Raw genomic sequence first — 24,254 nt, forward strand, 5'->3', positions numbered from 1 at the left:
CTACCATTAGAAATAAAAGTGGGGAAAGGGGACACCCTTGTCTGGTGCCTCTTTGGATCATAATATGTTCTGTCTTTTTCCCCATTTATTCTAATTCGTGCTTTCTGATCCTTATAAATGGATTTATCCAATTAATAAAACTATCTCCTACATTAAATCTCTCCAACAGTTTTAATAGAGTGACCCAATTAACCGAATCAAAGGCCTTCTCTAAATTGAGAAAAATTAGACCCAATTTTTTGTCATAATGGTTGTCACAATATTACAAAACATCTATTAGGAGTCTCGTATTATCCCTAATGAATCTTTGGGGTAGAAAACCTCTTTGCTCATTCCCAATTATATCTTTCAAACAATTTTTTAACCTTTTGGCTAATATACATGCAAAAATTTTATAAACACAATTCAGTAGGGAGATTGGTCTATAATTTGAGGGGTCCTCCAAATCTTTGTTTTCTTTAGGAATTAGAGTTATTTCCACCTCTTTCCATGATGGGGGTAGATTTCCTAATATTGCCTCATTCATAATTGTTTGGAGAGTTTCAACCACTTCATCTCTAAATGTTTTGTAAAATAAGTTCGTCAATCCATCATTGCCTGGAGCTTTCCCTGATTTAGAAGACTGGATAGCTTCTTCGATTTCCACTCTAGAAATAGGTTGGTTAAGATCATGTCTCATTTTATCTGAAAATGGTTGAATATTACAATTTTGGATATAATTCTCCAGTTTTTGGGGATCAACTGTTCTTTCTGCGTAAAGGTTTTGGTAGAATTCTCTGAAGACTCCTTTAATTTCTTCTTGCTTAGTTAGTGTACTCCCATCTTTCCTAATTCTAGAAATTGCTTTTCCCCCTTTCTTTCCTTAATCTATGTGATAGCCATTTGCCTACCTTATTTGCATGTTCAAAATAATTTTGTTTGGCCAATTTCAATGTTTTCCCTAATTCTTCAGTAGTAAATGATTCCAGTTGTCTCTGTAATACTTTAATCTCGTTTAGTATTTTTTTGTTACCTGGTTGTTTGATTAAACTCTCTTCCTTTTCCTTCAATAGTTTATTTACGGTAGTAATCTTTTTGTTCTTTTCTTTCTGATATCTGATATTCTGATGGGTAAAAACCCTCTAAAAACAGCTTTAGCTGCATCCCAGACTATAGGTAGTTTAACCTCTTTGTCCACATTGTCTTCAAAGTAATTTCTCATCATTATCTTAGCATCTTTGACCACCTCTTTGTCTTTTAATAAGTCTTCATTCAGATACCAATTGAGTATTTTACGTGTTTCTTTAACCTCTAAAACTATTGGATTATGGTCCGAGATACCTCTGTTTAAAATTTCCATATTATCAACTTTACCAATTAGAGAGTTAGATACAAAGAACATGTCAATTCGGGAGAGTGATTGGTGTCTTTCAGAGTAGAAGGTAAAGAATTTTTGGTTTTTATATAAGTGTCTCCAGGTTTCTATCAGGTGCCAGTCATCATTTATATTTATATTAACATTTTTAAAAAACCTTCAAATTTTTTGCATGTCCTCCATTTTAAAAATGTGTCCTACATTTGAAAATGTTGCTCTACATTTGTCCTACATTTGTCCCGGTTTGGAGGTCCTGACTTATGGCAACCCTACCTCCATGGGATCATCATCTGATTAGAGATCCAGGTTAAATAAGCTATATTAAAGTCAACAGAAGCAATCTTTCAACAGGGCTTCCTGGAACACTTCCTGCCCTCTCCCAAACAATTTTCACTATTACCTGGTGAACTGAAACTACAGTCATCTTTAAATGTTACCTTGATGTCCAAGTGAAGCACTTGGTTTTCATGGAGATACCCAATCCCTTCCAAAAGTTGTTTGATATATATCTTGACCTGTAAAAAAATATTTTAAAATGCAAACTATTATCAGTGCATTTCAAAAAGAGTACTGTACTTCTGATTTTAGAATTATTCTGGAAGACTGTTTACAATCCCTTGATTTAAAATCATGCATTTTTTTCTCCAGAAGAAATACACAGAAGGACTATTACCTCTGCTTCCGTCACGACATTCTTCTTGAACAGCCTTTCCAGGAGCTCTTCACTCGAGCATCTAACACATTAAGAAATATGCAAAATGCAAATATATATTGATGATACTTTTATTGGGCCAACTAGAAAGGACAAAAAAACCCATTATGCTAGCTTTCGGAGCTCGCTGACTTTTGTTCCTGTTTGTGTTGTGGTATCAGAAGCAATTGCCCCATAATGCATATGGTGGATAGGCAACCAATGCTCATCTCATTCCTCTTAAAATCACTATAAGCACACACTATGGAGAAGGAGGAAGAGTAGAGTTCACAGATTGCAGAATTTGGAGCCTCTTCTTCAGTCGTTCAGCTATTTTCTGTGAATGGCATAATCTACGCAACTGTGGTTGATGTTTAATGTATCATGCTCAATAATATTGCTAAGGGCTACAATGTAACATCACCAGATTCCAGTCCATATGTCTGAGGCCCTGAGATTTTAGGGCCTGGATAGTCCCAACCTGGCAACCCTAGACTAGGGGAAAAACTAACACACTCTGGAGACCAAAGTTTGATTCCCTGCTTGGTTTTGGAAACCCACTAGATGACCTTGGATGAGTCACAGACTCTCAGCCCCAGAAAACCTGATAATAGGTTTGTCTTAGGGTCCCCATAAGCTGGAAACGACTTGAAAACACACTACAACAGCAGCAACAAACACACCATTATATTACTGCCAATGCATATTTTGAATCAGTCTAAACATTTGGCACAATCCTTTTTTTGCCTGTGTTTTTAAAGATTTATCTGAACATTTATCAGTAGTTTAATCCATATGTTCTCCTTCTCCCGCCCCTCAACATTATCACAATCTGAGTAGAATGCATGGCATGCCAGAATTTTGGGTGTGTTTGCTTTTAAGAAGGATACAGTTCCAAGATAAGGATTAAAGTTTTGCGTGTTTCAAACTGATCCAGAAGCTGAGTGATCCTTTCGTGGGACAGAGTGGCCAGAATGTCCTTTTCTCGATAAGCCTGATCCCTTGTTTTGCTCCGGAGGGGTATAAACTTGGCAGCGTATGATGCTCGGTTGTCTTTGTGGACCACCCTCTTGATAAAGCCAAAGGAACCCCTATTAGGAATTAAACAGAAATTTCCAATATTGGTTAGCAACAAGTTTCCTATTCAGTTCCTTCCTAAGCCTCAAAATACACTCAAGAGCATCAGATGTGACTTCTAAGTTATGACTTGGAATTCCAAGCAAAAAATGGTTCTCACCTTCCTATTTCTTGTTTGACTTCATAGATGGAATGAAGCTTTCTTCTTGTACTTTCTTTCCTTGCCTCTTGGCTTTTCTTATCTATAATAATTCAGACAAGGAGACCACATCAATCCTGGGGCTTTCAGGATGATTATATTCGTGCACTAAAAAGGAATATGTACATACCATTTGTTGCTCTCTCCTTCCAAACAAGGGAGCTTACATCTGCACAAATGGGGCCCTATTTCTCAAATCATCCCATCTTAATCTAGCATTGGCTGCAGTAGTTATTTGCTGAGAGCCTCTGAGGCAGGGCAAGCAACCAACAAGTAAGAAGTAGCAAGAAACATGCACAAGCAATAGGTTGGAGAGAGGGGTTACCTTCCTGAACCACAAGTTCAGCTTTACATAAGACCTCTCCTCCTGTATTTTTTGCAATGAGAGTGTAGACACCACCATCTTCTGGTCCAGTGTTGTAAAGAATCAAGGAGTATCTTGTGCCTTCATTGAACTGATGAATTCTTTCACTGTCTGTCAACAATGAAATGCCCTGGAAGGGTGAGAATACATTTTAGTTGCTATAAGGAGTACATCTATACTGCTTTTTGATTTGCCCAACACTGATATAGAAGTTTTTTGTGGTTTTTTGGGGGCTATGTGGCCATGTTCTAGAAGAGTTTATTCCTGATGTTTCACTAGCATCTGTGGCTGGCAACATCAAATGCTGGTGAAACATCAGGAATAAACTCTTCTAGAACATGGCTACATAGCCCAAAAAACCCACAAAAAACTATAGATGCCGGCCATGAAAGCCTTTGACTTCACACTGATATAGAAGCTTTGTTTTGAAGCCTATTTCTTTTCTCCACATGCAAGGAACATTGCTTTTTTGTTTTATCCAAAAATTCATAAAAGAGACGATATAAGTGCACAATTTCATTTCTTAATGCACATTCTGTCCCAATGTTTATTCACTAGTCTTTATATTTGACTGATCTCATTCCTCTTTACTTGTCCCTCTGTTTTGGAATGTGTCTGACCTACCTTAAACCACAAAACAAGTGGCTGGGGATCTCCTTCAATGATGGCGTGAAACTTTGCCATCTCCCCACACCGGACTTGCACATCCTCAATCGTCACCTGCATGTACGGTGGGCCTGAGGAGATAAAAACATTGGGTACACTTGCAGAGTATTCAGTAGGGATGCAAATCCTCAACTATTTTGTCCTCGCATGCAAAGATGAATACTTAGAGTAGTTTTCTCCCTTCTTTGGGAGACAATAAATATTGAGATTATCAGATGGGGAGTAATGACAGAGAAGGATGGGAGTGAAGCACTATGCTCCCGACCTTCTTCTTCTTCTTCTTCTTATTATTATTATTATTATTATTATTATTATTATTAACCTTTATTTATGAAGCGCTGTAAATTTACACAGCGCTGTACATGCAATCTTTTTGGTTAGATGGTTCCCTGCCCTCGGGCTTACAATCTAAAAAGACATGACAGAGAAGGAGAAGGGAGTGGTGGAGGGAAAGGGTAAGAGGTCCAGCAGTTCCTCTCTACCTCCGAGGCCTGGACCAAGGCAGATGGACTGGAGGGAGGGCTTGGCTTCATAATGGATGGTTAATCTTCTTCCAGGGAAAATACATACTCTCAAGTAGGATAATACATATACAATACATAGCAATACAGGAAATGGTTCGATAAACAGGCAATAAAAGAACATCAGATAGTAAGCGACAATTATGCAATGCCTGGGAAGGCTTCTCTGAACAGGATGGTTTTCAACTCCGTTTTGAAGCTGGTTAAAGAAGTGATCAGGGCCCTTGTGTCTCGCGGGGGAAGAAGGTTCCAGGAGTGAGGGGCAGCGAGTGAAAAGGGGCGAATCCTAGATGGGGCAGAGGAAATCCTGGGCTGAGACAGTAGACCTTGACTACCAGAACGGAGGGCCTGAGTGGGAAGGTGAGGAGAAAGAAGGTCTGATAAATAAGGAAGGGCCAGTCCATGGAGGGCTTTAAACGTCGACAGCAGGAACCTATACTGAATGCGGAAAGAGAGGGGGAGTCAGTGAAGGGATGCCAACACAGGGGAGATGTGGTCAGAGCGGTGGGCAGATGTGATAATGCGTGCAGCTGAATGCTGGACAGAGATTAAAGGACAGAGGTGAGAAAGAGGAAGCCCAGCCAGGAGGACGTTACAGTAATCAAGTCGTGAGACCACTAGGGCATGGACCAGGATCTTGGCAGTAGAGGCGGAGAGATATGGTCGGATTTTGGCAATATTGCATGATCACATGAAGATTATGAGATACATGACATTTATCCCATGATTGTCCCATCAATGAAGAGGAATTGTCCTGTCACTTCAGTCTTAACTGGTTATCCCATTATTAAGAAATGGAGGTAAATGACAGGATAATTCCTCTTCACTGATGTGAACTCATCTGATAATCTTTGCACAATTGCGCAATCAGGACAGAAGCATCATACTTTGCTGCTGTTCTTCTCCTGTTATTACCCCCCCCACCCCATCTGAAAATCTCCCATGTCTCTGCAGCATTCTCCATGTCCGAAAGTATGGGAATGAGTCGGTGGAGAAAGACATGTTTTTGCACAAAAATCTGTTTTCTGCATTGCTCTATCCCATAGTTTCCTTGGATTTGGAGTTTGGTGAGGCATCAGAGATCTCTGACAGACCAGGCTAAATGCCTCACCAAACTACAAATCTCAGGATTCCACAGGATGGAGCCATGACTTTTAAATGATGAATTTTAAATGTGGATTGTTTTAATGTGTGTATATCTTATTTGTCCTTTTAATTTGATGTGCATTTCAATTGATGTGTTTTAACTAATGTTGTCTGTTAATCGTTGTTGTTCCCTACCTCAATCCACGGGGAGAGGGCGGTAAGAAATCATCATCATCATCATCATCATCATCATCATCATCATCATATTTAAAGCGGTGTCAAGCAGCTTTATTTCTGGAGTGTGGCAGGTCTTTTAAGCTTAGTTTTGCTAAGTTTAATTTTAGTTATACATATATAGGTATTTCTATTCATGCATAGTTTTTTCTCCCTTAAAGAATTGGATTTGAAATTTGAAGGCTTGCTACATTTTTGGCAAAACTCTCATCATCTTGACTTTAGGAGGAAATACGTAGCATCTTGGCTTACTTGCTGCAGCTTTCTCTGTAGTTTTAGGGATGCAGGTTCTCTCGATAGCTGCAATACAAACTTGTCTCTCTATATCCAGGATATCAGCTCCATCATCCCTGCGCCCTTCTGCTCCATCCATCATTTGGGGTGTTCTTTAGCATTAAATCAAGAAAGAAAATCAGAATGCAAACAGAAATTTTGAGGCACAGCCTTCAAACTATTTGGCCTGTCTTGCCTGTTATTCTGAGTGGTAAAACCCAAGACATCTTCATATCTGCTTGAATGATTCTTCCCCATTTGCAACTTTTCCAAAATAGTAGGCAGGGCAGTTAGGTGTGTGTCTGCAATCCACAGCTATAGCAGTTTGAGTCCACTTTAACTGCCATGGCTCCATCCTATGCAATCCTAAAATTTGTGGTTTGGTTAGGTGTTTGGATTTCTGTGCAGAGAACTTTCTAGCAATGAATTCTAATTCACCAAACTACAAATATCAGGATTTCCTAGGATGGAGCCACAACAGTGACAATGGTATGATAATAGTGCAATGCTTAATAGGGCTTAGTCTATTAAATATATAGTATTTACATTCTGGTTGTGCTGACTATTTCCCCAGGTTTCTGAACCAAACTTGGAAATTTGTATAGGATGTATATTTCTGTCCATAATGTTCAAGTATGCAAGAATACTGTATACATTTATTTTGGCCCCTGTTCAAGACCTTGGCTTCCTGGCAACTTTTTCTTCCTTTTCTTGAATTAGACTTAGACTTCAAGGAAGAGTAAATGGGATGATAAATCACAATGCTGCATGTGATAGGATGTTCTCTACAAAAATCAATAAATAGCCACATTCCTAGTTGCATTTGGCTGCTATATAATGACTTCACCTGAAGGAAATGGGCAGAAACAGAATGTACTAACAATTAAAACTAATACGCAAGCAAACAGCTATGCAAAAAGTGGTAGAAAACTGCCACAAAAGGTATCCTCAAATCCAGAAAACATAACAAAACAACACGTAGTCCTGTGACTGTGATTGTCATTTACTTCTTCTCCTGTATGATTTTGGACACTTTTGTGTGATGGAGGAACCAGTGTAGCTTTGAAAACTTGCATGATGTATTTTGTACATTTTTGGTTGGCTCAATAAAGGTATCACTGTTTTGTGTATTTTGGATGTTGTTGTTGTATTTTGCTATATGGCCAACATGGCTACCCCCGGATATTTTTTTCTGGATTTGAGGAGACTGCACTTTAGCCGTAACAGGGGAATTTACTAAAGAAGAGGGCACCAAGTAATGGGACTTAACTCATGGAGTTTTCTACCACCAACAGAGATAAAACTTGAGACTGCATTTGGTGGGCTTTACATATATAGCACCTAAAGGTTTTTATAGATGCAACAGTACAGAGGCTCCTTGAGAAATTCAATGTTGCCTAAGAAAGGGGTGGGTGGATTCACCAAGGACAAAAACTGCCTGGACCTCAAGGGAAGTTAATTTTTCTGTTGCTAATGGATTTGAAATGTTATTGCCTGGACTCTACATTTCTTTGTCTCCCGATGTCCATGTGGCCAAAGAGGGGAGTGACTTCTGCCTGCATTGATAGCGCTCCAGACTATCTTAACTGACAACAACAAAGCCAACATCTTGACAAAATTTAGACCTGTGAATCTATCATCATCATTCTTTTCTTCTGTAGGATTTTCAATAACTTTGACCAATGAAGTTGCCAGTGGAGCTTTGGAAGCGTGAAACTTGAATTTCGTGCATTTTTGGTTGGCCCAATAAAGATATTGCAGTTTTGCAGCTTTCGGATGTTGTATTTTGCTAGAAAAGGGAGGTGTTTTTTTCCACCCGAGAGAAAATGAGTGTAGGGGGAAATTATTAGGTTCAGCTCAGTCCCAAAGCACTTGTAGAAATGTGTGGAATGTATAGAACAATGTTAAACCTCAGCATTCAGAAGAATCCTGCAGCGTTGACTTCTGAAGCTCTGTTCATGAACTGAATTAATGAAAGCTCCCAAGTTTTTTTCAAAACTCCTCTTACATTGGCAACTAATCCATCGGGAAGAAAACTAGGCTGAAAAGACTCCTCTCAGAGAATCTAGTTTTCCAAAGACACAAAGTGTTGATACTGAGGAACATTCAGTTGTGTGATCTTTGCTTGAATTCTGTAGTAGTAAAGTCTAAGGAACTCAATACTATCTAATTTGTCTAGACATGAGAGTAACGCAACATGAAATAAAGAATGAAAGGAGTACAAAGGTACTGTATCTGAATTGCACAGGGAAGTTACCTTGCAGTGGGAACGCCATGCTCCTGAATCCCATCGTCCTGCAGAGTTGTGTCTTTTTGAGCAATGACTGGACTTTTTTCACCTTTGTCTGGGATTTTGGCAGTAAGCCTCCGCTTTCCAGCTAGCAGCGAAAACAGAGGTGGTTAGTTTGCGTATACAGGGCTGAGATGGAGGGAAAACTAGAGAGCAACACTTGCAACGATGTCTACTATTTCTCTTTTTCGTAAGCCCTCTCAAGCAGGACACACACACAGGCTACAAATGATCTGAATAAATCAATTTGGAACCAGTTTTCAAAAGTGGATTCCTTCCAAACTGTAATGGCATGATTTGCATGAAAGGCACCCAGACTGTAATCATATCATATCAGACAGGTCTCCTTCTAAGAGTAGCAGATCCTGCTCTACAACAAAACTGTACAAGCTTGAATCTTAACAATGGGATGGGAGAATGCCACATTGATGTAATACAGGAGCAGAGTATAGAAGTGTTCCTGAATCCTCAATATCTCACAGCATTAAACTATTTGGCATAAATGGTATTGTGGCTCATCACTATTTTTCATGTAATGAATAATATTTTCTTATTATTTATTACTTTTCTTTTTAAAATATGGATTCCTTTCCAAACAAGAAACTAAAAAGTAGCCTGCATAATAACAAGTAATGTAATGAGTTCCAAGTAACCATAATGTTGACAACGATAGGTTACTTTGGGGGGGGGGGGGGCTTTGCAGTAAGTTATAATAATGGATTCCTTTTAAAAATGTTGCTCCAAGCTCTGGTTATGTGTCAGATGAGGGACTGAGTGTGTGTGTGTGTGTGTCTGTGTCTGTGTGTGTGTGTGTATTGGTGCACGCTCACACACACACACATTGATTTCAGTGCAAATAAACTAACAATCTCTGAACTTGGCCATGACTTATGTATATTATCTGTTTACCTATCTATCTGTTTGTCTATGAATTTATACTAATGAATTTAAAGCAAAAGAGAGAAGAAAGGAAAGAAGCCCCAAAGGATAAAGAGAACCCGCTGCATTTGCAAGAGCAGACAACTGTGCATGGGATCAGGGTGAATTTTCCCCTCCGCCCCCCATGGGCTGCATTCTCCCCCCTACAAGTTCTCCCAAATACTTCTATCTTCACTGAAGTCCTTCTCAAAATGGTGGCCAAAAACGAAATTACCTCACTCCCTGTTACCAGGTTGAGCAGGACGCCAATGAAAATAGAAGTATTTGGGATGCTGGGGGTTCTGTGTGGAGCTGGGGGAGTGTTTGCACTTTTCAGGAGTGTTCAATGTGGTTTTCAGTTGAACACTGCCTCCACATCAAATGTTCTTTAAAACTGGGGTCCAGGAGGCTTTGGGGGATTGGCAGAGGGCTTCAAAACCCCCAAAGTGGGGCTCCTGGGCTCCATGTGGCCCCCAGCTTGACTTTGCCCACCCCTGCAGTAAATCAAGGAAATCTGTCAAGATAACCTGAGAGAAGGGCAACCATCTCAGTGCTGCGGGACTTTATTTCTTTGTAAGGAAAACCCAGAGTAATATAATCTGTAACTCAGCATCCGAATAGATATCTTTGGGGCAAGTGTTGATGTAATGTGCCATGGCTGCTGGCGAAACATCAGGAATAAACTCTTCTAGAACACAGCCTCACAGCCTGAAAAATCCACAAAAAACTACGGATCCCGGCTGTGAAAGCCTTCGACTTCACATTATAATGTGTTTTATTTGCTCTGGAAAAAAATTATTAATGAACAGCAATCTAGGTGAATTACTTGTATGTGTGCAGCTGCCAGCAATCTCTGATAACAGCAATATGTGTCTTAGTATTAAGAAAAGTAATTCAGCGCTAGAAAAATGTCAACCCAGGATTGGCCTTGCCAATAGTGCAGGCACAGAGAAAGAAGGTTGCCGGGGTCACTGGCAGCAAGACAATAGAGGAAAGAGCTTTGTGCCACCCATCTCTCCTTTCAATGCCCATGCCATCATGCTAGCTTGCTTCCTTAGGTGTGGTGGATCTCAGGACTTTTTCACACCAGCCTCCTGTTCTGCCACATTCATGCTACTTTAAGAATGGAGGCATAGTGGCTTGGCATCATTTCTTATGGCACTGTCCCCTATGAATGCACTTTGGTGATCCATGGTTGCGTGATCTGTTTTCTGCACTGCCAAATGCCAGTTTCCAGGATGGGAAGGATGGGAACAAGCAGTTGCATCTGCCAACCACTTCTCAAAGCCAACTGCTGCATGAATGTGCACAAAGCAGTTGGTCTTGGGAAGGTGTTGGCAGCCGCAACTGCTGCAAGGAGCAGAATCCCACCAACAGAGAAGCAAAACTGCAGCAGAAGGGACCTATTTCCAATAAGGCAAAATGCAGAAATGGAACAGCAGCAAGACTGGGAGCCTATTGATGGATTTTGCCCATCAATGAAAAGGTGCCCAGCAACCATGAATGGAATGCAACGCAGCAAGACGGACATGAGGTCGTGTGATGAGTACCCAACCAAGACCCTTTCATCCTGTTAAAATTCCACTTTTTTTACCCTCGTGTGATAAAGTCTTCACTGTCCCAGTTTTTGATCATGGACTTTATGTTGTCACATTTTCAAAATAGCAGTCAAAATCCATGACATACAGAGCTGACAATCGGGAAGCAGCTATTAGCAAGTTTGTGGTCTAGCTAAATATCATATGAGAGCATCAGTTTCAGTTAACCTAGACATGTGTTTCTCTGTTAAATTAATATATCGTCAACTAACATTCCTCCATTACATGATACACACATTTCTGTCTTTATGAAGGGCCCACATCCAAAAATATAGGATTTTCATGACATCTTGTTCAGTCTGTATATGTCAGAAATGGAAACACTTTCTAACCCTCAAATAAGGGACATCCCTTATAATAATGGAGACTTGGCAACCTTACTTGGAATTGGAAGGGGCACTGTCCTGTTCTTTACCTCAAAGAGAAAAACATCCCAGGCTAGACAAATAGTGGGAATGTATTTTGAAGTGTGGCAAATAATGGTGCATGGTAGCTGTTCCCCCCCCCCCCACACACACACACACACACACCGTTCTTCTTTTGTTTAATCTCCTGCTTTCTTCTTCTCTTCATTTCCTTGAACTGTTACTTCTGTTCACTAATGATGGTGCCACTTTTCAAAATGACAATGTCAAGAGTTCTTGCCACATAAGACTGGCACATCCATACCACTTTCTTGGTTCCAGACCATAATTATCTTGATTCAGGTGCACCAGATTTAACTTTCCTAAAGCTATCCTTGCTTATGCAAGATGGTGGTGGAGGAATAAAGTCAAAGTGGCCTTGAAACATGGATGTCTCCCTTTCATGTCATGAGCCTTGGGGAATGTCCTGGGACATAGTTTTCCCTGCTTTTCATATCATCTTAAGATTGTGTCAGAAATATATTTGGAAGGGAGTGGTCTTCTAGATCTGATTCTTATTTGCCAAACTTAAGGCTTTTCCAGATTGTTCTGAAGAAGCGTTTCTTCTGATCTAGCTCCTTGCTTTTTATCAGGTTGTATGGGTTGTTGTTGCCTCTACATCGTTCTGTTCCATTCTTTGGGGGATTATTTATAGCGCTTTCTTATAAAAGCACTAGGACTCTTGAACGTTTTAGGGTTTTGCTTTGTTTTTAAAATCTGGTGCACAGTTTGCTGAAGTGGCCCTATAGTTTGAAGGGCAAATTTTCTCCTCTCTGAATATTTTTAGAATTATTTTTAAGAGTTATAGTGCAAATGGTGCCATTTTACTGATATACTAGAACACCATAACTCTTTTATTTTTATTGTTTGGGCAGGAGGAGAAGAAAAGGGAACATGTTGTCATGCTATGTTTCAGAATCAAAAAGAAGCCCACTTGAGGTTAGGAATAAAGTGCTGAATTTGGGGCCAGGATTTGCCAAAAATAGTCGTGTGCAACTGAAACAGTGTTTGGATATTTAAAATACTCCAAGAACTACAATGACAAACACAGTGCGCCCACGTTATACATGGGCACGCTATATGTGGCTTTGAGCATATGTGCAAAGCCAGGCGGGAGTGTGTGGGGAGCAAGGGGCAGTGCATCCCATTTGGATGAATGGGGCGCCGCCTCTGGCGCACAGGCGCCACTACACCACCACATGCACAAGCCCCATTCACTTGAATGGGACTTGAGCATGTGCAGTATTTCGCTTACGCGGGGTGTGTGTGTGTCTGGAACGGATGCCCACGTAAGCCAAGGGTGCACTATTACTACAACCTCTTGACATATTTGCCCCATGTGCAGAAGGAGTTAGAGAAACTAATGTGAGCCTCCATAAAATCTCGTTTTTCCCCATCAAAATCATTGGAAATGGTCCTGAAAGTATTCGTCACATAACCTTTCTGTCTCACACTTTGCCTTTCTCTACTCCTCTCTAAGCTATGACACATTGGATAAGTTATTTTGAAGAAACCACATGAAACAAGACACGAAAGCGCGGGAGTAATACAGCAGCTGATACCAGACATTTATTGATATGAAACTGAGCAGCTAACAGCATGTTCTGTCTTAAACTGTGTCTGATCACACTTCTCAAACCATCTGAACTCCATTTTGTCACATCCTCCCTTCCACTGGGAATATGCAGTCAAGCTGGTTCTTTTGCCCCGAGGTTTTTAAGAATATCTTCGTTTTTTAAAAAATAGAAATGAATCTCCACACATCTTAGCTTTCTACAAACTGTAAATCACATACAAGCATATCCTCTTTTAATCTCTAGGAAAACACTTTGAAAATAAACACGTAGGACTCTTTATATTCTTTGGTTCCCCTCTAAGCACTGTGAAGGATGCATCGTTCCATCAAGTTGCTTTTCTGTTTAACTTTTTAAATCAAATGTAAACAGATGAGGGGAGTGTAGATTGAGCAAAGGAAAGTACCTACTCCTTGTAACAAATGGTTATTTGGTAAGAAATCATTATTCAGCAAGGTAAAACCAAAAGATTAGCATTTGTGCACATTTCCACAGACATAACATTTCCTTAAAATAACTGCACATAAGATTACAAATGGCCAGTGTCAAGAAGTGACAATACTCCATATTTCCATGAAATGTATCTGCTATTAAAAAAAATTTCTAGGCCAAATAATCTTTAGCAGAGAGGTATTTTCATCTTTTGAGATGTCTGTAACTTTCCAACATAAAATACATAGTGCATAGACACTACTAGATAACCATGGACCTTAATTATATACAGTATAAACTGATGAGGAGTTACCAAAAAGAGGTTCAAAGTTGCTACAGACACAAGGTTTGCCAAAGAAAGTCACTGAGAAATGCCTCACCTTCTATAAAAATAGTGCATGTGGTATTATATATTCTGAAAATGAAAACTGCAGTTAAATTTATTAACAGTGCAGTTCTATGCATGCTACCAACAAGGTAAGCTGGTTTCAGAAACTATTGCTATTGCTACTACTCCAAGGTAAATGTGTATAGGATTGCAGCCCAAAATAATTACACTGCAAGGTTCAAGTACCATTCTTGAGATGAAGATTTATGTGAGTCCTTTCCAAAATTGTGTTCATAATATTTTCTAAGGTACATGATCTGTGAACTTCAAGAAGCAATGCTATGTGTCATTTTACTTCCCCAGTAAAACAAAGCAAAAAAGGGAAGAATTTTGCTTAAAATGCCTGATAATGAACTGTCCTAATATATTTATATGTAACATGCTTCTTGTTTCATAATAGATGATACACTTGCTTTTTCCAATGACCTTTAAACAACTCCAGATGCTTTGGACTACAACGACCATCAGTTCTAACCACTGGTCATGCTGGCTGGGGCTGATGGGAGCTAAAGTCTAAAATATCTGGAGAGAGCCAAGTTAGAGAAGGTTGCTAAGCTGTTTTAAAGCAGCAACTTCTGTGTGAGTTTTATTCTTGAGCATACTTGATACTAGCTCCACAGACTGGAAATCTTAATTTTTGCACGTTCACATCTGCCCCAATAGTAGGTAAAGGCAAAAAACAAATGGAAATGTTATTTTTTTAGAAGAACAAAGGAACACTTTGCTTCCCTGTCCATTATGGCCTCCAGGACACTGGAAGAGTAAAGAATGGAGTCTATTACATCTGCATGGCCTTCGGTGGTGGTTTCCCTATTTTGCCTTTGTTAATAGGAAGTGCAGCTCAGTATATCTAGAATTGCTCATTTCATTTGCTCCATATATATATATATATATATATATCTGATGTTAATTGGGATAGTTTGCTTGAAAATTCAGGAAAGTTACTTATTCCCCAGCCAGCTCAGTAAAAAATAACATTTCCAAGCTCTGCTTTATATGCACAGAAAATACAAAACCCTAAAGAATCCAAAGCATAGGACCTACCGCATATGGATTCTTTACATAGTTACTATTGGGAGAGTGATAATAATCCTACCAATAGTAATAGCAGCAACAATAATATCACTGCAAATATTTTGAGTTGGTAAGGTTTTAGGTATCAGATTAGACACATTATTTAAAAAGTCATTTAAAGCTATCCATGGTGACACTGATAGTTAAGGCATTCTATAGAAGCAAGTAAACTCAGTATTCCATGGAGCTGTTTACTCATGAGTAAATACATTTATTATATTTGACATGTTTCAGTCCAATATAATGTGACCTGTGCTCATAAATTGGCCAATCCTTAACAAATGAAAGTTTAGGTGTGATGGCACAATGGCAATTGTCTTTATATTAAAAGAAAAATATATAGGAATATAGGACTGAGGATAGTGCTCTGCCAACAGCTCAACAAAAAATAATGTTATATTAACATTGCAGATGGATTCTGTTGGCAGTAAAGAAATTAGCAATCATAATCAAAAGAACAATGACCTTAAATTGGTTTATTATAGTATACAGTCCATGTTTAATCCAATTGGGGATTACCTGTTGGATCACACTAATAAGCATGTGGATCACACTATTGATCTTGTACAATCCAGCTTTCCCTGAAGTCAAAACAAGACTGGAATAAAGACTGGCAATCTTTTCAGTTTGGGTTTAACTCTACTGCAAAGAAATGAAGTACCTGACATCACTTTTACATTCAGATTGTACTTTCATGTCCATGCAGAAAGTTGAAGTAAATCATTTTAAAAGTACATTTAAATGTTCAGAAGCAGTTGATGGTCATTATGACGTTTATTAAAAGTGTCAGCTCAGCTACTCTATGACAATCTGATGGACGCAACAGCAAACTGAAACATGTTTAGATAAAAATACTTAGCCTTCCATTAGTTACTAGAAGATACTGCCCCAAAATGATAGCATATGGTTCTTTTCTAAGGTTAGTTTAGAGAGTAGCCCATGATAACCAGTTTAAACAAAAATGACACTTCTGCAGGGGCTTGTTACTAATTCTCCCATAGGCCTACACTTTGTAATGGAATGGTGTGCCCTCTTAAAAATCACAAACCAAAGGTTATATTATACATAGTGTAGTGTTCCCTTTAAGACTGGAAAAGCTCCACATGTAATTTTAACATACAGTATTTTCCTTGAAATAGCCTCCTGTTAGATTCTTCTTTGCTTCCCATCATAGTTTCCTATGAGGCTCCTGGTGTTGCTTATAGTTGTTGCTTGTGGTACAGTTTATAACTAGTAAAGAAAGTGATCTTGTTTTGGTTCAGCTTTGGGTGGAGTCTTCCTTCTTGATGCACAATGTGACAGTTTTGCCAACAGTGCTGTAGCTCTGGGTTCTTGTGGAAACTTCAGTTTTGAAACTGGATTGTCCATTGTCTGTAGTCAGCTGGACTTCGGTGCAGAAAGAGGGTGTCAGTTTGAATGGGGAGCCTGTTCCTGTCGCACGTGGTGTTGCTGTTGCCATTGCAGCCGCACAGGACTCACTGACATGGAAAGATACATTCGATGGACCCCTGGATTGTATTCCTGTCACCCTGGATGCTGACACAAAAACATCTCCAGGACGATGCCCTTCAAACTCTCTGAAAAGGGTTTGCCGTGGGTTCGAAACCACAGGCCTGCCCACATTCAGTAGAACAGGCTTCCCAATGGTTGGTTTGTTAATTTCCGTCTGGAGCACAGCTATTTCGCAAGGTTTGTCCTCTGCAGAGTTTGGAGCACCACATCTGTATGTCTCCCCTTCTTCCGGGATATAATCTTCAAGGTCCTCCAGAGTTAATGCTTTCCCATTACGGGTTAGGATTTTGAGATCTCGGTTTTTAAGGTCATTAAACTCTGCCTGCTCTGGCTCATCTATTATAACATTTTCCCCAAGAACGTCTTCATCTTGCATGGGATCTGAAGGTTCATCTTTGGCTACCCATATTGTATCACATCCAACAGCATGATCTTTAACTTGTGGGTCTTTATGGGAACACAAGCAGTCCTCCTTGTCCACCACAGTCGTCTCAAATGGTTCATCCACAAAGGCAACTACAGGCGATGTAGGTGGTGAGTCAGTCTTACTGGTAGATTTTTGGGGGCTGCTCTTTTCTTCCAATATTTCATGAGCTTTCTTATTTTGAGTGCTGGTCTGTGGTCTCTCATAGTCATCTCCAGTTATTTCAGCATCTTGGGAAAGAGAAGACTCAGCCTGCTCCAATAGTTTATTGTTTGAATTATTTGTGTTTGGGTCATCTTGAGGTGAGCGCCTGGGCTTTGTGCCAGGCCGGGTGTAACCTGACCCAAATTCATCTTTTTCTGATCTTGCAGGAGAAGCTCCTCTTTTCCTGGTAGTTTGGGTGGGCTTCTTCACATTGAATTCAATTATTTCCTCTACTTCCACCCATTTGGGTTTCTGCTCCTCCACGGTGGTTTCTACAATAATGCTTCGGACCCCTGCCCCTTGCCTTTCATCCGGCTCAGTCACAAAAAGTGTCGGGACGGCTGCCTTTAGCATCGCTTCTTGGTCGTGCCTGCGGGTAGGCTGCCTGATTTTGCTCACGAATATCGACTCAGGCATTGAGAACTCAGATCTTGGAGAGTGAGAAGGAGGATAGCCAGAAGATGGGCGGGCAGGAGACACTCGTCGCTTTACCCTGGGAGTCTTCACCACCGTGGTTATGGTTTCCTCTCTGATGGTGAAAAGTTTGGAAATGGTGTTTGTGTGCGGAAAGAAACCTCCCCCTGCCCCTTTCCCCACACTTTTGGGATGCACAGCCCATCACATGCTAATAACAAAAATAGAAGCATAGCATTGTTAGCCTTGTGAGCATTTCAGCAATGTGGGAGTGCTGATGTCCGGAAAGCATGCATTAACACAGACCCACTTAACCATCTCAAATTCACAATAGGTTATTTAGACAACCCGAATAGTTTCCAGTGCTCCTTGGGCCCATTAGGTTCTCAGGCTTTCATGAATGAGCAAAACTTGACTAGACCCTCTCAGATTATCTATTTTACTTGATGGCTCTACACAGCAAGAGTGACTTCCAAACCTTGAAGGCTAAACAGCACTATCATTCCTCAAATAACATGCCACGTTGCATTGCCCTCCTCACATTAACAGGGTGCCATATACAAGTGGAGAAATTTCTGTATCTTTGAGGACTACTAGTGAACTGGCATAAATCGTTGTGGTGGTTGTGTGCCTTCACATTGCTTCCACCTTATAGCATCCCTAAGGCAAACCTATCACCAGGTTTTCTTGACAAGGTTTGTTCAGAGGGGGTTTGCCCTTGCCTTCTACAGAGGCTGATAGATTGCAACTTGCCCAAGGTCACCCAGTGGGTTTCTATGGATGAGCAGGGATTCAAATTTTGGTCTCCCAGAGTTGTAGTCCTACATTTGAACTATTACACCATGCTGGCTCTGTAACATTATATGAAATATAGTAAATGACTGGTATCAGTGTTTTTCACTTATAAAGATTTTTCCTCATATTATGTTGCTTCCCAAACCACACGTGTTTCATCAAGGGTATTCTTAATAATAATGTTCTTCATCATCATTTAAAAATAATTTGAAGCAGTTACTTAGCAAGGTAGTATTGGAAAGTTCAAGCAAGCAGGCAGGCAAGACTTCACAACATAGCATCAAAAACTAAAGTCCAAGTCCAAGATTAGGAGAGACTCTAGCTGGGTCAAGATACTGGTATTCTTTATGGACTTTCTCATTGTATTTGACTGGCAAAGGAAATGATATTCTATATGTTTTGTTTACCAATATGTTAAAGACTTTCTGATCTTCATCTCATTTTGCAGAAATTTGTTCCTTATTTCTATGATGACCTTGCCTGTTCATCTTCAGAGTTATCAATTCCCATTAGCAAAGTGAAGAAAAGGTACAGGCCGAGTCTCTCTTATCTGGAATTCCAAAATCCAAAATATTCCAAAATCCAAATTATCCCCTTGAATGGCTGGAATAGTGGCACTTTTGCTTTCTGATGGTTCACTTCATACAAACTATGTTTCAGGCGCAACATGATTAAAAACAGTGTACATAGAATTACTTTCAGTCTATGTGTATAAGGTGTATATGCAACAGAAATTAATTTTGTGTTTAGACTTGGCTCCCATCACCAAGAAATCCCATCACATATATGAAAATATTCCAAACTCCAAATAAACTCCAAAATCCAAAAGACTTCTAGTCTCAACCATTTCAGATAAGGAGACTCAACCTGTATATATATTCCATTTTAAGGGGAAAAAATCCTTATCATTATTTAGAATGATGAGGGACTTCCATGGAGACTGGGGTCAAAATTAGCTTTTACAATTGCTTCCATCCTTGGAAATGGAAGGTTAATGTTTAAGGCAAGTGGTTTGAGATCTGGTGACTAGCTTCAGTCAAAATGTGCATTTTCAGTTTTTCAACATGTAGCATCTGGGTGTGTGTGCTAAAAGTTCCCCTTTTATTTCCAACTGAGTAAAAAATTCTAGCCATAATTTTGGCTAACTGGCAACATTAATACTGGCAGAAAAAAGAGCAGTGCTGTTCTATAAGGGTATAACCCCAAGGAACTTGTCTAATTCAACTCTGTGCCAATTTCATGCAGCTGAATCAGATTGGCTAATGACCACATGACTGTGTGATCCCATCAAGGTGGCTACACAAACCCTGTTAACTGGCAACACATAGTCCAAAGGAAGCATGTTTTCTTAAAACCCTATGGTAGTCATTGCCAGCAGAAGCAGCAAACCCAGGGGGACAAGTAAAGAAAAGATAACTGAGAATTGGGATTAAGAAAACATCTTGGTCTTGGACAGTAAGAGCTTGAGAACTTTTATCCAGGTTATGTTGCCATTTTTTTTGTCTATGTCCTTCACAAAGCCATTTCTTGGTAAATTAAACAACCGAAGGGAGGAAAGGACAAATTAAAAGGCATGTTAGTATGCAATTAGCACATCTTTTGAAGCTGTAGTGTTCAAAGATGCAGTCTTTGCCCTGCTCAGCTCAAGCTGACTTGCAATAGACTGTATCAGAGGAAGAACCAGAAACAGACTGAAACTATGTTTAAGGGTAATGTTGTTGCTCTTGCAGTGATGGATGTTTACCGGTTGGTTGGCTGGTTTTGGCACTATCCCTATTGCTTGCTTTCCTCATAACACAAAAATACCACAAGATCGGATGGGATGGGGGGGACCACACTCGCATGGCCAATAAACCCAGGCTTATTATTGGGACATGCAGAGGCAGCACATCACTCCGTGAATGTTAGAAAAAATATCAACACTTACATGATGATGGTTTTCTTGGGCACTTTAGTCTCTTGTTCAGTGACTACAAAGAAAACAGTATGAACAGCATGGGGTTAAAAGAAAGGCAAAAGCTCAAACAATTACATTAACTTTGTTAAGTGAATCAAGAAAAAACCTTGATTGGAAAGAATTCAAAGGAGGGGGGGAACATATACCATCCCATCACTGCTTTCTGTGGTTATTTCAAATGTTATATATATATATATATATTCCTGACTGTTACTGTGAAGTCCTGGGAGTCGGATCCACAATCAGTTAAGCTGGCAGTATGCTTGCACAGTGTAAACTGGCTTAATTTGTTATTGTTTTGTTTTTCATAGAATCATAGAGTTGAAAAAGACCATGCGTCTCTTCCAGTCCGATTGCCTTCTGCCACGCAGGAAGACATCATCAATTAAACCAATGGGATTAGCAACTTGGCATGCAAATTTATGGAGTCCATACATCTTGTGTGTGGTGTGCCTTCAAGTCAGATCTTGCCAAGAAAACTCCATGTTGGGTTCAACTCTGTGATGGCAACCCTATGGCGAGCCCATCATGGAGTTTTCTTGGCAAGATCTGTTCAGACGAGGTTTGCCATTGCCTTCCCTTGAGGCTGAGAGCATGTGAGTTGTCCAAGATCAACTCAGGCCCTGGTTTCCAGAGTCATAGTCTAACATTCAAGCAACTACGCCATGCTGGCTCTCAACCATCAGCCTCAGCTAAATGAGCAAAGGTCTGTTTCAGAGTATTGGCACCCATTCCTGTCCTACACCTGTTCCTTGCTCCTAAGTAGATGGATTTCTTCTTTCCAATAATGATATGCCTAAAGACCTAGCAAGGGCTAGGGATGACAACCATGACAAAGGAGCCTAGGCATTTGATCCTAGACCGGAGGCTGAATTCGCCAATGTATGTGCAAGTGCGGTATCTTAACTGATTTGTGGATCGCAAGCCTATTGAACCAATAAGCAATTCCAAGTGGCTGTGAATACTTAATAGGTTCCTCTATTTAGTACATTTATATCCTGATTTTCCACAAAGGAACTCAAGATGGCTTAGAAGGGGTTCATAGTCATTCTCATAAGGGCACTAAACAGACCCTGGCATGCTTAGTTTCATTCAGCAAGGCAGTTGCGGTGTTCTTGCCCATATAAGATTATCCCCCCTCAAATGTCCTTTTTAATATTTTGAACTGGGGCAGAGAAAAGAAAATCTAATTCTAACAATAGTTTATTGGGCAATTTTTAAAAAGAATGAGCCATAGTTAAGGTGCGTAACGGACCAAAATTCTAAAATAATCTATACTTAAGTAAACCACTTAAGGAAAACTAGGCATTGCAGAGGAAAATGTTTTAAGAAAAAGTGAGAATGGATACATTTTTTTAAAAACCATCACCTGAGCCAAATATTAAAATAATCCTCAGAAAAAGCTGCATTCTAGTTTTAAGATGATCTGGAGATAAAAATGGGTGAAGAAATGTAACTTGAAGTGGGGTGAGTTTGTTTTATTTTTTTAAAGGTTTAGGAAATGTGTGTTGAACATATCTATGAATATATAGGGTCTCTTTTTGAAGGTCAATGTTTTATGAAAACCTATAATCCTGAGGCTACTTTAACAAATCTGTGATCTGTCAAAATAGAACATTTTCTTTCAGATGAAATTATCCTTGATTTCCATCTTTCCTAGACAGGGAGATTTAATATCCTAAAACCAGGATAAGAATATATAATTTAATCTATTTCTTGGCTGCTCTTTTTAAGAGTAGAAAGTATACAATGTCTTTGAAGCAGGGATTAAGCAAAGCAAAACACACCTCAGGATTTAACAAGTTAGTAAGCTTGGTGGGAAATGACCGTTCTTTCTTAATATTATGCTTTAAATAAACCACGAAAGGTAAGGCATTTCTCATGTTACACCAGACTCATTCCTATATAGTGCAGACATCTTGACAGAATGGATGGCACAGATCTGCGAACAGCTGTGTAAAGTCATCCGATATGTCTTTCTGTGAGCCGAATTTGCAAAGTGTCCATTCAAGATATCTGCATGTCTTTGCAAACATAGGAGTGTTTGGTAGGAATTGCTAGGTTTTAAAAAGCTGAACATGAGAAACAGTGTCAAACAATGCTAGGCAGAGTATTACAGGTTAGACAGCTCCCAGAACTATTTAAACATCAGCCCTTTGGTCTGTGTGACTTCAGTCAACCCACAGCAAAATGGAAAACTGCTGGTAAGCATGGATGAGAACAGGTTACCCATGTGATAACTTTGGTTATCAAACTGCCATCAAAGTAAGGAGGCATGCCTTAAATTGATGGATTGTTCAAGCCCATGGTTGTTTGCATTAGAAATAACATTGAGAAACACATGGCATACATTTGGAGACACAGTTGGATGGGCCTGGTCCTCTCTGCGGAAAGGTTAACAGAAAATAAGCAATAAGGAATCAGCTCTCTCTTTTACAGTTTTCAGAACCACCTTCAACATTTTTACTGCGACATTTAAGCAGCATTTAGCTTTGCAAAGCAAGAGATCCTGACCAGCAGGTTAAAAGCTGTTACATGTATGCATCTATAGGCTACAGGTTTTCCTTGTTAAAGTGTTAATTCAGCTAATTCACACAATGTAAAATGATACAACGGTTGTGAATGAAGAAAAATAAAACTCTCAGAACTCTTTGAATTGCATAGAAGGTGGTTTCCAAAGATACTTTATTGTATATCCTATGGAAGGAAAATGTCAGTTTCATTGTACAGTTATCCAGTATGCTATGCCAAAACAATCAATAGATTTACTTATTTCTGGATTGACAAGGTGACTGATAAATACATGGTTAGGCAGAAACTTTCAAATTAATTCAGTCATAGGATATTAGTTGAGGGACAGAAAACATTTTGTAGCATGCATTTAAGAAATTTACTGTGTGCTTGAAAGCCACCATTACAGTTTAATAATTTTAGCAGAAAATGGAAGAAAGATGGTATGGAAAGTTTAATCTATTTATCCCAAGATGCCTGATAGTATTTACAATGGGTCGAGAGCTATGAAGACAGACGCTGTTAAAAGGAATCATCTCCAAAATAATGCCCCTTTAAACACCTACATCAGTGGAATGCAGAACCTTTTCCATTTGCTTAATAGAAAAATAAACTTTCCAGCAACAGGTCAAGGTTTACAAGTAATAGTCAGATGTTCCAAGCAAAAAGTACAATTTTTGTACCTGATAGTTAATATGTAAAATGCAACTACAGATTCTCTGTTAAACTGCACTGTATAATTAAATCAATTATTCATGTACAAAATTTGATACATTTTCTTTTTGCTTTGAATATCTGACTATGGTTGATCTGTTATTTAGAAAAAGCAACATATGTAAAACTATATATAGATATATAGAAATATACAAAGAATATAGAGTCCAAATATAGATAGAGAAAAATCTGTATGGAAGGTAAAGTGTGGCACCTTAACCAAAGCTCCTTTGCATAGCCACCAAACTAAACAATAGTTATTTCTCCATAAACTTAAATAAGAAACAGTCTGAAATGACAAAGAAGAAATGCAATACTCAAGAACAACGTTTTTCCTGGTACAGTGCAACAGATGTGTTTTCTTGCCAAACCAATACAACTTTGGGGTTTTTTAAGCATTCAAGGCCTGTTCCAGCTGAACTCCTGCAATTTCTGGGTTCAAAGTTATCATGCAATGTGCAGACCACATGCAATGGATGGATGGGTTAAGAAGGGAGAGCCCTCTGGGTGCATGAAAGGAATCACATGCTGCTGTTTTTAGAAGTCAAGAGAGAGATGCTCTGCAGAGCACGCAACTTTC

General features: G+C 39.4%; 1 protein-coding gene across 12 annotated transcripts in view; it reads right to left on the minus strand.

The window, feature by feature from the left end:
* OBSCN (obscurin, cytoskeletal calmodulin and titin-interacting RhoGEF) overlaps window positions 1-24,254 on the minus strand; it is a 249,781-nt gene that overhangs the window by 36,362 nt on the left and 189,165 nt on the right. For 11 of the 12 annotated variants that reach the window (XM_089533747.1, XM_089533750.1, XM_089533743.1 and 8 more), the window contains 8 exons: window positions 8,723-8,843; window positions 6,445-6,578; window positions 4,310-4,422; window positions 3,647-3,815; window positions 3,283-3,364; window positions 2,936-3,136; window positions 2,028-2,088; window positions 1,792-1,869 (listed from right to left, as the gene is read on the minus strand). In XM_089533747.1, the coding sequence (XP_089389873.1) occupies window positions 1,792-1,869; window positions 2,028-2,088; window positions 2,936-3,136; window positions 3,283-3,364; window positions 3,647-3,815; window positions 4,310-4,422; window positions 6,445-6,578; window positions 8,723-8,843 (959 nt within the window). Of the gene's footprint in view, window positions 1-1,791; window positions 1,870-2,027; window positions 2,089-2,935; window positions 3,137-3,282; window positions 3,365-3,646; window positions 3,816-4,309; window positions 4,423-6,444; window positions 6,579-8,722; window positions 8,844-13,219; window positions 17,813-20,419; window positions 20,463-24,254 lie in introns of those variants that run through there. The other variant, XM_089533751.1, reaches the window with a different exon arrangement.

This window comes from Sceloporus occidentalis, unplaced genomic scaffold, assembly GCF_023333645.1.
Source record: "Sceloporus occidentalis isolate IW3139 unplaced genomic scaffold, rSceOcc1.0.p SCAF_7, whole genome shotgun sequence".
NCBI lineage: Eukaryota > Metazoa > Chordata > Lepidosauria > Squamata > Phrynosomatidae > Sceloporus > Sceloporus occidentalis.